The 14,969-nt window shown below is 39.6% G+C and overlaps 1 protein-coding gene across 2 annotated transcripts in view; it reads left to right on the top strand.

Moving 5' to 3' along the window:
* LOC149565231 (26S proteasome regulatory subunit 8 homolog A) overlaps nt 1–14,969 on the top strand; it is a 109,137-nt gene that overhangs the window by 46,934 nt on the left and 47,234 nt on the right. Inside the window, exons 7-8 of one of the 2 annotated variants that reach the window (XM_089818781.1) lie at nt 12,466–12,564; nt 13,553–13,591. In XM_089818781.1, the coding sequence (XP_089674907.1) occupies nt 12,466–12,564; nt 13,553–13,591 (138 nt within the window). The remainder of the gene's footprint in view (nt 1–12,465; nt 12,565–13,552; nt 13,592–14,969) is intronic. The other variant, XM_089818782.1, reaches the window with a different exon arrangement.

Genomic DNA, 14,969 nt, shown 5'->3' with positions numbered 1-14,969 from the left:
ACATGTACATATACCTTTCCGAAGGGGTGACACAAGCGTCACGTGCTCGTTCGGATACTACTCTACCCGTCGGCTACACTATACATTTTATCGACATCATCCCCCCAAAAGAAAAAGTTGTCTCCGGATGACAATTACAAAATATCTGAGAGAGATTAACAAAACATAATACATTAATTGACTAACTACAACAAGATAAATCTTTTTTTGTTACACCACTTTCACATTCGTCCTGTGCTTGCACCAAACTGGTCTCCAAACCATGTTGCATCTGTAGCCTTTGCTAACACAATACTGTCTCCTTAATCAAGCTGACCTTGATAACCACCCATGCTGCTTTCTTTGCTTCCAACTCCTGGGTACCCTGAGCTAAGTGTCGCTGTACTGCCTTCAACTGGATGATTAGCTCCTCTCGAGGTCTCTATGCATCTACCAAAACAGCTTCACGTCCAACACCTACTCCTAGTGCCTCAAAGCGTATCACCCCTCTCAAAAGGCTTGCTTCGTTGATCTTTCCACCTCTAGCACACTATGCCTGCAGCAGCTCTAGGTCTTATCAACTGGTCACACTTCCCATGATTGATAGCCCGCACTGACTGGGGGCTAGGGGGCATCGCCCCCACCGGGGTCGAGGGGCAGCACCCTTGCGGTGTCTTGGGGCAATATAGGGCGGGGTCGCCGCTAAGACCAAATTAGCACGCTCAAACTCACACAAAACTCCATGGAACACACCATTTTTGTCATTTTCTTCCGATTTCACTCTTTCTGGCAGCTGCTTATGTTTTCCCTTCCCTTTGGCATTATGCCTTACTCATTCCGAACTATTTCAATCTGTCATCACTTTTTTTATTTTTATTTTTAGAACCTCTTATCACCCTTCTTCTATGTCAACCCTTGTATCAACTTATGCCATACAGCCGTGCAATGATGTTTTATAATTTCTCTGTATCTTGTCTGTACTCTCTTCTCATTTTGAAGGCCGTACGGTATTGTCTGCTCTTGCTTTTGTCCATACGACTTGTTTTCTTCTCTACAAACTCAGGTCGTACGGTCCTTTTCCACCTTCCTTATATTGCCGTGAGTTCTTTCTAAAACATCGTACGGGATTGTCTTATGTCTCCAGTCGTACGCCCTATGCCTATGTCCAAACCCGCTCCTCACCAATAGTACAGTGTCACCGTATGGTCCTCTATTATCTTCTTCTTGCTTCATTGTATGGTATTCTACATCTCAATGCCTGCTAAGTGTATGGTTTTGGCTTCAATTGTGTGGGTTCCTTTACCGTACGGTGTTAAATTTCCTCCTCCTGTGTTCTTCCTTTGGCCGTATGACTACAAAACTCTCTACCTCTGGCTGTATGGCTTAAAATTCCTTCTCTGTGTTCTACCTTTGGCCGTACGACTTCAAATTCCTTCTCCTATGCTCTACCTTTGGCCGTACGGCTTCAAATTCCTTCTCTGTGCTCTACCTTTGGCCGTATAGCTTCAAATTCCTTCTCCCATGCTCTTGTCGTACGGTATTCCAATTATCTTCTTTCTTGACTTCCCTCTAACTGTAAGGGATCTTTTATAACTTGATGGTTGGCTTTTTAAGTTTGTACGGTGTTATATTCTTAGTTCAACACCTCTAATCGACCGTACGTTCTTTAAATTCCTTCAATTATGATTGTTTTTTGAGTTATTGCTTGCATATCCTATTCCTTCAAGGCCATACGGTAGACTTTTGTTCCCAAGTACTTTTAAAATTTTAAAATTCCCATCATTTTAATACATTTGCTTCCTGCTCCATGTTTTATTATTTTACTACTTCATACTTTTAAAACTATAGCTATATTCAACTTCAATATTCTATTACTTATTATACATATATACATTATTTACAGATGTTTCTATTCTTCCTCAGCTGTTTGTCGGCGGGGGTTCATTTCTTTCATGGTATATTTCTAACTTCGATCCCTTCACTACATTTGGTATTTCTTTTCCGTCCTGTGTCCACAACTTAATTGCTTCGTTATAGCCAACTTCTCGTATCTTGTATGGTCCGACCCATTTAACTTTGAACTTCCCAGGTCTGATTTCATTTCGTCCGTTATACTTCAATACTAACTGGGCCGGTTGAAAGTTGTTTAATTTTAAGTGCTTATCATGCCATGCCTTCCACCGGTTTTGTGCAACTTCAATGGCCGATGTTGCATAGTTCTTATTCATTCGGTACGGCCACTTCCATACGGGTACTGCACCTTCGATCAATGGTATCCGGTGAACACATAGCTTCTGTGGCACTCCTTTTAAGTCTTTATATGTCCAAGCAAAACCATCCTTGTACTCCATGAATATTCTGAATTCTGCCGCCTTCAACACTGGGTTCCAATCATCTCCTACAAGAATGTTCTTCGGATTTTCCTCATCACCCAAGTTCATTGTTTTCACCACAGGCTCTTCATACTTCATCAGTTTATCTTTACTGAACGTATGGGCCGGTGTTTCATCCACCTGCGCTTCTCCCTCTTTTAGTTAACTGTACTCCTTCGGGAACTCATTGCCTGCTTTTTCTTCCTCGATATTCAAAATGTTGCAGCTTGGAAAAACCTCGTAATCTTCCATTTGCTAGTGTAGTAGTTCGTTCACTGAATCTAGGTCGTCATCAATTGACCCTCCTAATCTCAACACCCCTTCTTCATCCGGTTCCATCCTCTTTTTCCCTTCGTCGTCACTCTCGCCTTCGCCTTTTGAGTCTGACGACGCTGCTTCTTCTCCTACCATTTGTGTATGCAAATCAATTATAAATCTCTTGCCTCCTTTCTCCATGGACAGGGTGATCTGTTTCCAATCATGCTTTACCCTTGCTTGCACCAACCACCCCCGTCCCAGGATGATGTCGTACCCTCTTCTCTTCAGTGGGATGACCACAAAATCCAGTAAAAATGATTGTGTCCCAATTGTTACCGGTTGTGCCATCAAAGTTCCCAACGGTTTTATCCCATGTTGATCTGCTGTGAGTAACTGGAAAGTAGGTGGCCATAACGTTGGTTGTCCAAGCTTTTTCCAAATATCTTCCAGTAGCACGTTCATCCCCGATCCTCTGTCTACAATTGTATCCGTCAGCATAGTACCCAAAATGCCCATCTCCACTGCTGCCAGGTGTCTTCTTGTCGTAAGTGCCAGTAGCATTGGGTTTGTTGCTACCACTTTTGTTTCCTTACTATCCTTTGCTTCCTCTGTCACTCTTGGGGACGGCGTCATATTTACAATAGCTGCTATGGCATCGTGAGAAGAAGGTCATTTAGTTTAATCGGCACTTCCGTTTGCATTATCTGTTTCACCATGTTTTGTTCCGCCAAGTTTCTTTTTGATGTTTTGGCAGTGTCCTTTACTTGTGACTTCTCTGTTTTTATTTGCTTTTCTGTCTCTGTTTGAGCTTTTTGTAGCCTCTCCTTCTCTTCTTCTGCATTCGGATATTTCGCTTTCTTCGCCTGTTCCCGTGTGATCACCAATACCTTCTCATCACACGTTTCAATGCTTAATAGATTTATGCCTTGCTTGGGACATTTTGAATCCTCATGGTCCCTTGGACCACACCATCTGCACAGTAGCTGTGGTGTCTCCTTCGTAGTACAGTCCCTCACGAAGTGACCCCAAAGATTGCATGCCCGACATTGTATCATCAACCGTCCACTCACATCGTACTGTATTCTACTCTGGCCTCCGTTGTTATTGTTATTGTTTCCACCCCTTCCGCATCTATTATTATTACGATATCCATCCGGAGTTGCATCATTGCTCATGTTATTGCTGTTGTTGGACGCTTCCTGCGTTAGTAACACCTGTTGGTGTCGTTTTGCTTTCATGTTAAACAGACACTCTTTCAGGGAATATCCCGACACTTGGCAGATTTCACAAAACTGTTTCTTCGGGCATGAGCCCTTTGTATGGCCATCCTCTATACAATCTGTGCACTACAGTTCTCCCTTCACTGTGTGCGGATTCTATTTCAAATTCTTGAATTCTTTCATCATCCGAAGCATATCTTTTTGTAATGCTCGCACCTTCTTGTTTGATTCCTCATCACTACTGCTACTTTTCGAGGATGAATCATTTGAATCAGAGAATTTATGCTTTTTCTTCTTACTTGTCTTTTGTTCACTTTCTAAATCCATTGCACGAGTATACGCGTCAGTGTATGACGCCAGTGGTACAATCTTCATCTTCTTTTTTAGAGCTGGTCATAGCCCCTCCACAAACCACCGTTTTTCAAACCATCCGCTGGTTGACTTTCTATCTTTCCGACTAGTTCTTTTAGTCGTTTGGCATAGGCCTAGATTGTTTCATTCTTTCCTTGTTTAGTACTATATATATCTGCTGCTATTTCATTATTGTCCCGAAGCAATCTGAACTCCGCTATAAATTCTTTTTTAATGTTCTCCCATGTATTGAGTTTCTGAGGATTGGTGTCGGAAAACCAATGTATTGCCACACCTCGCAGGGTCGTTGGGAATTGTCTGACCCAATCATCTTCATCCGTCACGCCATTTGCCGTCCATATGTTTTCACAAGTTTTACAATGTCGGATAGGATCTGCTGTACCATCACCATGAAACTTGGGTAATTTTTCTTTAGGAACTACCATCGTTACTTTCCTTTGATTCTGAGGTACTTGTGTACCTGCGTTGTTCTGAGCACTCGCGCTGTTTTGAACTCCCGTGCTGTTTTGCACACTCGTGCTGTTCTATACACTTGCGCTGTTCTGTATAACAGTCTTGTTTCCAACAACCACGTTGCCTGGTGAAAGAAGTTCTTCAAATGAGGCTATTCTATTCTCTGCCTGTATTCGTTCATCCGGTGTATCGGAAATGAAGAGATCACTCCATGCTCATGCTCCCTCGGCACTCCGAGCCGTGCGAGTTGCTTCCCTTCGGTTCAGACACTCTTCCCTCGGTGTATACAGGTCAAGGAACTCCTCCTTTGTTTCTTCCACCAAATTTAAGCATTGTTGAGTCTCCTCCAGCAATTCCTCGACACTCCTCAGCCTACTAGGTGAGTGCACTCCCTCCGTCTGTGCCTCTTCACCCCTTCGGTGCCCCTCGGCAATTTGCTGAAGTCTCTGCCTACGCTTTGCCTGCTGTGCTAAAATTAAAATTTCTTGTGTTGTACATAGTTTATCCTTATCTTTCACCTTGTTCCTATCCTTGTTAAGCAAATTTGGCATTAATCTTCATATCATTCTTTCATTCCAGGTACGGTTGGCAACGGCACCAAATGTTTACCATACAGGGTAAGAGCTTAACACATGTAGTATAACACGATTCAATGCAGAACAAATACTTTATTCATATATGCACTTACTGTTTACAATTCGAATACAATGACTACAATGATCACAACGATGATTTCGAAGTCCATCTCGGATGTGTACATATACCTTTCCGAAGGGGTGACTCAAGCGTCACGCACCCGTTTGGATACTACTCTACCCGTCGGCTACACTATACATTTTACCGACTACACCAATGACAATTACAATACCTTTGAGGCTTTCCATGAGTCACCATCCTTGAATGTTTTACTATGTTGCTTCCGAGCCGGACAAGCTCCACAAAATTGGTGATGCTGAGTCTAAATCTAAGGTAATCCAAGAACTAGATCCTCTAGAACAAGTTGACAAAGATAGTGAGTATTCAAGTGACCATACTGCTGATGGAAGATGATTTAGCTACTAAAGCATGCTCAAGAGGATCACTTGAATTTACTAGTCTGAATAAAACACGAGCCTTGATGTGAATAACCACAGGAGTGCAAATCACACGATCGACAATCAAACACTCGTGTGAAGTGAAGTCCGCATCAAGTTGAGGAGAATGCCACATAATCTTGCTCATATAGAGAAGATTCAATTCCATACTAGGAATGTGGTATACTTTGAGAAATATGATATTCCTCCCACCAAATTGTATTTGCAAGTTGCTCTTGTCAACAACAGTTTTCTGTTCTCCACCAAAATGATTGAATCAGTGAAAGGTGAGAAGTCTGTGATTGTTACACCAATGAGTGTAATGTCGAGAAGCATCAGAATAAATGCCAAGCAAAAGACTTCACATGATCTATAGGGTATTTTTCCATAAAGGCATAAAATGCAGATTCTTTCTACTCAGAGTGCTTTGCGACATTGGCTGTAGGCTAAGACCCTGCTTTCATTGTGTAGAAGCGAGTTGATTCTGACAGTCCTTTATCAAGTGACTGAATTTGTGTTAGTAGTTACACTGAATGTTCTTTTTTTGTCGAGCTATCCTGAGGCTGATGGAGCCTCTTTGCTAAGCTGATTAAGATTTGCCTTTATCCTTGTGAAGGGTTTGGCTGTGAGGCTTGTTGTGAGGAGTATGAAGTGACACTACTACCAAACTGTTGTTTTCAATGGTCTTACTGTAGTTTGAAAACTTTAAGTCACATTTGTGACAGTAATGCTGATCATTTCGATTAAGTGCTCATATGATTTGGGTAGACTCTTTAGGGTTATGACTACGATATCCTCTTCCTCCATTTTTCAGTCAATGGCCTTAAGGTGGTCTCGAATGTCCTTAATCTTGTCAAGTACTCTTGTAAGGAATACAAATTGATGCAATTTTCTTTCTTGTTTTATGAATTTGTTATTATTTTTTTGAGAAAGTGCTTGTTTTCAGGATGAAATTGCCATTCCATGAATGCACTGACGTCATCACAAACAAAACTGCCGGTTTTGAAGAGCTGTCACCAGCAGTTACAAGACCACCCATAGCACAAATGGAACTGCTGGTTTGAGGGACTACAGACAGAACCATCTTAGTGTCTGCAACTTTGTAGAGCTCTTGGTGGTTGTCATAAAGTGATGTTTGTCCCAATCCTTATGAATTATACCTCTCCTTCCTGGGAGGCTTTATGTTCACATTAGCTTACTTTTTCAATAGGTGTGGGAAGAGGGCCCCCCCTTGCCACTTGGTGTACCACTTCACTTGTTATGGGGTCTTACTTTGATTACAACTCATCAAGACTCATATGGCTTTTGAAAATTGACTTGTTTCTCTGGCTAGGGTGTAAAAAGGCTGTCCAGTACCACTATCACTTGTCACTCCAGATCTGTGAGACCTTGTAGCGGTCTTACCTGGCAGTGACACTCCTCTAGTGGATCTCAGCTATAGTTTGGGGTTCTGGGTTGTCTTGGTATGTACCCTTTGATGCTGGATTTCTTTCAGTCGAGGAAGGCTCCCTAGTCCTTGCCTCTACGGTTCTTCTTTTTCTTTGTTGCTCGTTCTTTACCAGACACTGTTTGGTTTTCCCATTGTTGGCTGCTTCTTTGATTATAAGCTCTCAGTCCCATTGATCCTTTTGATGGTCTCTTGTTGGACATGAATAAATTTATCTGAGCTTTCTTTTGCTCATATCCTCATTTAATTTTGTTTGTGCACTCAAGACAGTGTTTAGTGGAGTTTATTGGTTACTCTTTTTTCTTGTCATTGGTATGGAAGCTTCAGAAAGATGCAAACTTTCACAATGTTTATTGAACATATGCTCATAAAAAGGCAAATCGAGCTTTTGAGTGTGTTTACCGTATGGATTAATTAAGCAACGCACACAGGAAATAGACACGAACACGAACAGCAAACAGCAGAACTCTTATTATTGTTTGCATATGCCAATAGTACATTATGCTTCGATGGTAAGATATCCTGATTACAATGCTTCCTGAAGGGGTTATAAATACTTTCCGATGAACCTTCCCGAAGGTATCCGTTGGCCAGATACATCATGTCCACTACAAACTATTTACCTGTCGGCTACATAACAAGAACCTTCCCGAAGGGACCCGTCGGCTGATACACAATTTCCTTTCCGAAGGGACCCATCGGCTGATACACAATTTCCTTTCCGAAGGGACCCATCGGCCGATACACAATTTCTACCGGTGACAGAGTGTATTGTCCCAACCTACTATAGTATGATGTATCTGAGTAGCTTTCAATTACTTAATGTCTAAGTTGCCAATGCTGATGCTAATGCAAATGTGAGAATCGGAAGCGTGGACGTGCAGTTTTTATTTTTATTTTTTGGATTTTGGATGCATCTATATATATTATATGCAAATAAATGCAAGGAATATACAAAATTAAATCATTCGATTGTGGGCTTGGAATCCAAAAGTCCAAGTACCTCAACTAACTAAGCTAGGCCTTAAAAGCCCAACAAGCCTGGGAATTAATACATTTTGAAGGGCAATGACTTCAGCCACATCTTTTCACAAATAATGGGTTAGCAGTGAAAGACGATTCCTCACCTCGGATTGGAAGGCTCCACAATTTGAAATGGTTGGATAGCTCAAAAGAATCAGAAATATCATTTGAAAAGTACACTTGACATGCATAAATTAGATAGAAAATCTAATTTTCATCAGAGCATTGGGATGCCTTCCTGCATCTTTAAACAATGATAAAAGACAGTTCATTTGGGTAAACTTGACTGCCCAGGCATACAGTCAACTTGTGGCTTTCTTGATCTGGCCTCAAGTGCTTTTGATTAGACAAAAGAAATATTTAAATCAACAAACTCCAGAACTCCGCTACATGATCAAAGATTGTTGCCAAGAAATAGAAAAGATAAAATAAAATGCACAAAATCACATACAGCCATTACAGACAATTGGATTCTCTTCAGTCATCACATTACATCGTTAGAGAAGTATCTTCAAACCTAAGAGAAGAATTCGTGACAGGCCATTTGGCTTGGCTAGAAATAAAACTCTTTACATGGGTAACCTCGACTTATAAGGCGAAGCCCTCATAATCAAAGCCTTATAGTTCAAGGGAATCCATGGACCAACAGGACACCCCAAACAACGCCCTTGCAAGCATTCACAAGCCCAGATGGTGCTTCCTAGGCGCATCCAAGAGAATCCAATGGCATCTGAGAACCATAATGCATTCGTACTAGCATCCAGGGGTTCCTAGAGAGAATCGTTATCTAAGCTTAATATCATTAAGAATCTCTTTGCTCAAGTAAGGCCATACCTTATAAACCCTCCTTGGAAGTGTGTCTTGATGATGCTAGTCATGTATTTTTGTAATGCCCCCTTTTCCGTGCTAGGCCTTACTGGCACCTTGTTTCTCTATCTCCCCATCCGGATAGGCTAACGACATTGATTGTGAGGATGCCAGCGAGTCACAGGAGTTTGTTTGGTTTTGTTTGGGAAATATTTAAGTGGAGGAGCTTTTCTGTAGTTAAGTCACTTTATTTTATAAAGTGGATTTATAAAGTTACTTTATGACTTAAAGTCATTTTATAACCAAAGTCACTAAAGTGACTAGATAATAAGATAATAGTATAATTTTAATGTCCAACAAAAGACCACCAAAAGGTCTATGGGACTGAAAGATTACAAAAAGACAACTGACAACAGCAGGAGCACCAAACGGTGTCCGAAAAAGAAGTGTACAACCAAAACAAGAAAAAGAAGAGAGAGAGAGAGGTGCGGAGAGAGGCCAAGACAAAGACTAGGAGTGCTTTCTTGGCAGAAAAAAAAGATCAGTCACAGAAGGATATGACTGCAAATGGATAGGAGCTCTGATCTGTCTTTGTGAACTTGTAGAGGAGTGCTGCTGATGTAAAAAGCCGGTACAGGGTCTGACAGACCTGGAATGATCAAAAGAACTGGTAGAACTAGGCTGCCTTTTTACACCACGCAAAGGAGATAAGGGTGTGAAAAAGGCAGTAATGAGCTGAGTAGATGTATGCCGATGAGGAAGTAGTGATTGTAAAGTACTATCACGGAGTAGGGTGGCTTCTTGAAGATAGAGTGCGAGAGACCGCTGGTCACAATAACTGAAGAAAGCTCAAAGAGAAAAACAATCTTGGAACAAACAGTAAATCTCCCTCTAATCTCATAATAGATAGGGCTACTAGAAGATGAAAGACTTTACTCCCACATTGCTTAGTTGTTTGTACTTTCCCTCATATTGAGGTATAAAAGCAATGAACTTCTTCAGATTCTCACCATGAAATGTGATCTTATTCAAATATAAGAAGGTTGCTTAAATGTGACTGGTTGCTTAAGGACGAAACCCCTTAAGGCAGCAGAGGAGTTGGATGTAACCCCAGCTACTCTTAGAGATTTCTTGCAGTTTGACGTAAGTATTGAGGAGTGATACTCTACTCGTATCAGACCTGCCTGGAGGATCAGACTTAACAGGTATTTATATGCAGAGGTAGGAGTTTGTAGTGTTAAACAGAGTTGGGAGTGATTAATCTGCGGAAGGTGGATATCATAGTAGCCTAGCAGGGATGCATATTATCGGGTGTAGTAGGATATCAACAACACGGAAGCCAGATCTGCTGGATTAACTTATGCTCTCTGCTGTTAGGACGGGGCATAGTATTCGGAGTTGCGGGTGAACTCAGAGTCACCGCAGACAGCTTGTTGGCAGTTGAGTATGGTGGACGGATTGCTAGCAACTACAGGTGCATTGCTGGAATCAACACGGGTTGCATCATTATCTTCCGTGTGTGAAGCACGCCGTTCACATGAGCCTAAGCCGTCATCTTCCACGGTAACTCCAGGGAGTGGGATCAATCAGCATTGCTGGTTGTATCAGCAAGTTGCAGTTTGTGTGATACCAGCAGTAACCAGAGGTATTGGGATTCGAACACAGGCAGCGAGGAGTCCAAAATTAGTGATGGGTAAGCAGAACCTTGTCCAAGCCGCGTGAAGAGGTAAGCCATTCTTGGCAACACCAAATGCCATTGTTACTCATTTGTGTCTATCTATGTAAAGCATCCAGTCAAATAGTTCAGACCAGTCTAGATGCTTGAGCATTTTTCTGCTACACGTCCATTGTGAATTGTAACTTTAACTGAATATCCAGTGGAATGTTTTTTAAATAAACATACCGCAATGTTCTAAATCTCCTTTGATCATTCAAGTTATTGCATAGTGATTTGACTATATTACGAAGAGTTAAGAATGCTGTGATAAATCTGTTGGTCCATTCCTAGCCATAAAGTGAGTTTGATCAATTTTGCTGTTGCTGAACGGGTTAGAGTTCTTACAATTTCATTCTATGTGGTTTGAAACTTTCATAATTGTTTTTGGCAAGAGCAATTTATGGCATATCAATGTTTAATTGGTTCTTTGTTATTTGGTCTTGTTTTATCATCTTGTAGTAAACACTTTTTTGAAACTTTCATAATTGTTTTTGGCAAGAGCAATTTATGGCACATCAATGTTTAATTGGTTCTTTGTTATTTGGTCTTGTTTTGTTGTCTTGTAGTAAACACTTGTCTCTAAGAGTAACACTCCCTCTCTTGTGCTTTCACCCAAGACTTCATCTCCTTTAGCCATCTTTCCCACTCTCTGCTTCCACTTTCTTGCAGAAACCTAATGAGGATGTAGCTCTTTCTTCTTAGACCTTGTAGCTGTCACACAATCAATGCAAATACTTCCAGAATATCCGAAGGTTAAATTTGCGCTGTTATCAATATGGTCTGTAATTTCTATGTTTTCACTGGTTGAAAATTATTTACAAATTGAATGTCACCCCTACTTGAATCGTACATCAAATGATAGTTCTGGTATGTGGATTATGGTGATAATTGATGCATAATTACTATTTGTTTATGCTTATTATTTAAACAAGTATTAGAATGCTCTTTCGTGTGCCAAAGGTCCTCAAACTATGAGAGTTTTCTTTGTCATTTCTGCACTGGCTGTTGTTTCTGGGAGAAATCAAATAGTTGGTTGGTAGAATGAATTTACCATTCACACAAACAAACTTCTACTGCCACAAATGGATTTACCTATCCCACAAAAGGAACTTCTAGAAATGCTGAACTGCGAGTGTTATTACTAAACCACCTGTTTGCAGGGACAGAATTGTTAGGTCAGTTTTGTATCTGTACAATAAGAACCCTGTCTGTGTTTTAAATTTTATGGAATTCTCAGTTTTAAGCCAAGGGTGTTGTCTTTCTATATCTTACTGAGGTAGTACACAGGAAGAGTGTGATTCCTTTATAAAGAAAAATTGCATGCACGTGGTTTTCTGTATTTGAATCTTTCCTTCCATTCTATGGACACCAGTCGCTAGATTATTAACGAGGACGGCATATTCGTAAGATAGTTGTTTGGTTTTGAACCTATGCAACATTTCAATTTCAACCATAATTTTCTTATGCAGATCAAGTTGTATATTCTGTGTGTGGGTTTTGAGAGATTTGTGCTGGCGAATGTTCAATGCTGATCAACATGTTTTTTCAAGGGTTATCCCTTGTGACTGTTAACGCTTATAAATTGGTCCAAAATAACTTAATGCCATTCAAGTGAGGATATTTTTTCATTTCTGATTTGCATAAAATTGTTTATATTGATGCTCTTGCCTGTGAACGATAGCTTTGTCAAGATAAATGCAGCTTCTGTCACATTTGATTACTAATTTTGGCTTTTGATTAACAGGTTCTTATGGCTACAAATCGTATAGATATTCTTGATCAAGCTCTTCTACGACCAGGTCGAATTGACAGGAAAATTGAGTTTCCCAATCCAAACGAAGAGGTATGCGCTACCCTATTGCCACCAACCTAGCAGAAATATTCATATAAATACACAGAAAGTTGAGAACAATTATAAACTTATATGCTTTGGTTAAGGGGATTCATAATATCTATAATTTTTTTTGATAAGAATGTTGTGCAAGGTTGTTTCATTGTGTATTGTGATAAAGACAAGCTTTAGAATGCGTGAAGGTATTTAAGATGAGATGATGCCATGTTCACCTGGAGCCTGAAAACATCTTGGGGATGATAGATGGGTATCGGAGAGAGGTATCAGTTAAAAAATCTTGTATGGGGTTACACTAAAATGGCTAGTTATGAAAAATAAATATTTACAAACCTTTAGAATTTAATAGTTAGTGTTACTTCTACAGCATATAATTTATTAGTAATAGTTATTAATTACTAAGATGGAATACCTTTTTTCCCATTTCAATCTATTGATAAAATTTTTGTGAACGGAAGAATTTTAAGCATTTTATCTTTTCTCTTGTTACTGGTGCTATATTAGATTTTATTAGAAACTTTACTGCCACATTCAAATTACATGACTATTAGTGTCTTTTTTCAGTTCTTTAACTTTGTCAACCAGATAATAGCTCCAAGGACAAAAAGCAATTTAATAAAAAAACAAATATCAATGATTCTTCTTACTAGATGTTTCCCACTTTTGAGGGATGCTTCTTGGTGGGAGATGTATGGAAACAGTAAGAAATGTCACTTGAATTCCATTAATTTCTATGTACATCTACATATGGTCTATATGATGGACTATATTTCCAATACTGTATGAGTACTCAAAAAGTTGGGCTATGTGTATCTAGGTTACTATTATGATAAGCAGTCAAATTAAGTTTGTTGTTTATTGCACATTTAAAGGATTAAGTCCGAAATTTGTCAAAGTCTTAGTTCAGTGTTTCTCTTGTTGTATTTTTGGATGATAAAGTACTAATAAAAACCCTTTTTATCTATGCAAGCCCCTTTAATAGATCAATTTGGAACATGCTATCGATGCACTCATACACCTTGTAAGTTTTGGAGCATTATAATCTCCTGTCTGATTACTATGGAATTTAGAGATAAATAAGAAAATGTATCTGGCATTGCTTTTGACCATTTCTTTTATCCTCTTCCTTTTCTTAACTTGGCTGTCGATTTCACACTTGCTTCATGACTATTAATTGCATTTTGGAGCTCAATTACACTTTTTCCAAGAGAATGAAAATGATGCGTATGAAGTCTTAATAGGTTTGAGAAATCCCTTCTTGGGGAAGATCGATATTTACGTATGCAGCCTATGGTGATTGTAGATAAACTTTCTCACATTTCTTGTTTCAAATTCTACTTGTTTTATGCAGTGTATTTTCCCATGTCTTTGAGAGCATTGTACTTGGTATGCACATACCAAGGAGTTGACAATATACAAAAGCTACATCTGTTACAACTTGCACCACTCTCTTAATGCCATGTTCATCAATAGAAATTGTGAGAATGTAAAGTTGAAATACTTCTAGTGCCTTGAACATTCAACAATTCTAGAAAGTAAGGGTCCTCTATAAATTTTATCATGATATTGGTGACTGGACAATGATGTCCATCCACCAATCCATGATGATGTTGCATCCACTTTTTATTCATGTAACCTTTGCTTTCTCTAGAAGGATTTTAATCTTCGTATATTTTTAATCCAAGATAGTGGTCCTTAAAATATCTCCATATGAAGGTTGTGTTCATATTCCTAACGAAAACCTTCTTACAATTGGAAGAATAAGCAAATTGCAATGAAATACCATTGGCAAAGAAAAAGTTGCTAATGGTATCATTTATTTTGTCTCTTATTTATTAATTAAACATATCTATCATCAGGTATGTACCCACTTAGGCTTTGATGCACTAGATTAAAAAAGAGGAACTGGTGATTGCTGAGAATTACCAACAACTTTCACTATAATAGTAATAGGCAGTGTGTTACACTCATCATTGCTACCAAATGATATGTCTATGTTGCCCCTTGTTTGAGTGAAAACTTTCCACACAACCTGTGATGTCCCCAGTCTAGCAGATTTCAGGAGTATGGGTACGTTAGCTCATCATTGTGACCCTCGTGAGCTAACAACTGGATTTAAGGGCCTATATTTGGTCGACTTAGTATCTGTAGTAACTCAGGAGAATTGCTACTATTTATAGCACTGCACAGGGGTGACGCCTTGGGTCGAACTATCTCAGTTTGTTCATAGAGCTTTGACAATAAGAGCATAACGAAGGTTATTAGTTAAGTTTGACTTAGTTAATTAACTTTACGAGTTTATTCTTCTAATTGAATGGTGTGTTGAAGAAGGCTCTTTAGTGAAAAGTGTGCACAAGAACACTCATCGCATTGAGTGTAATAAAGAAGCCTTAGCATTA

The sequence above is a fragment of the Cupressus sempervirens genome, chromosome 3 (genome assembly GCF_028749045.1).
Source record: "Cupressus sempervirens isolate cs-2001-9-10 chromosome 3, ASM2874904v1, whole genome shotgun sequence".
Lineage (NCBI taxonomy): Eukaryota > Viridiplantae > Streptophyta > Pinopsida > Cupressales > Cupressaceae > Cupressus > Cupressus sempervirens.
Note: the sequence above shows the minus strand (reverse complement) of the source record. Positions and strands in the feature narration are given on the sequence as shown.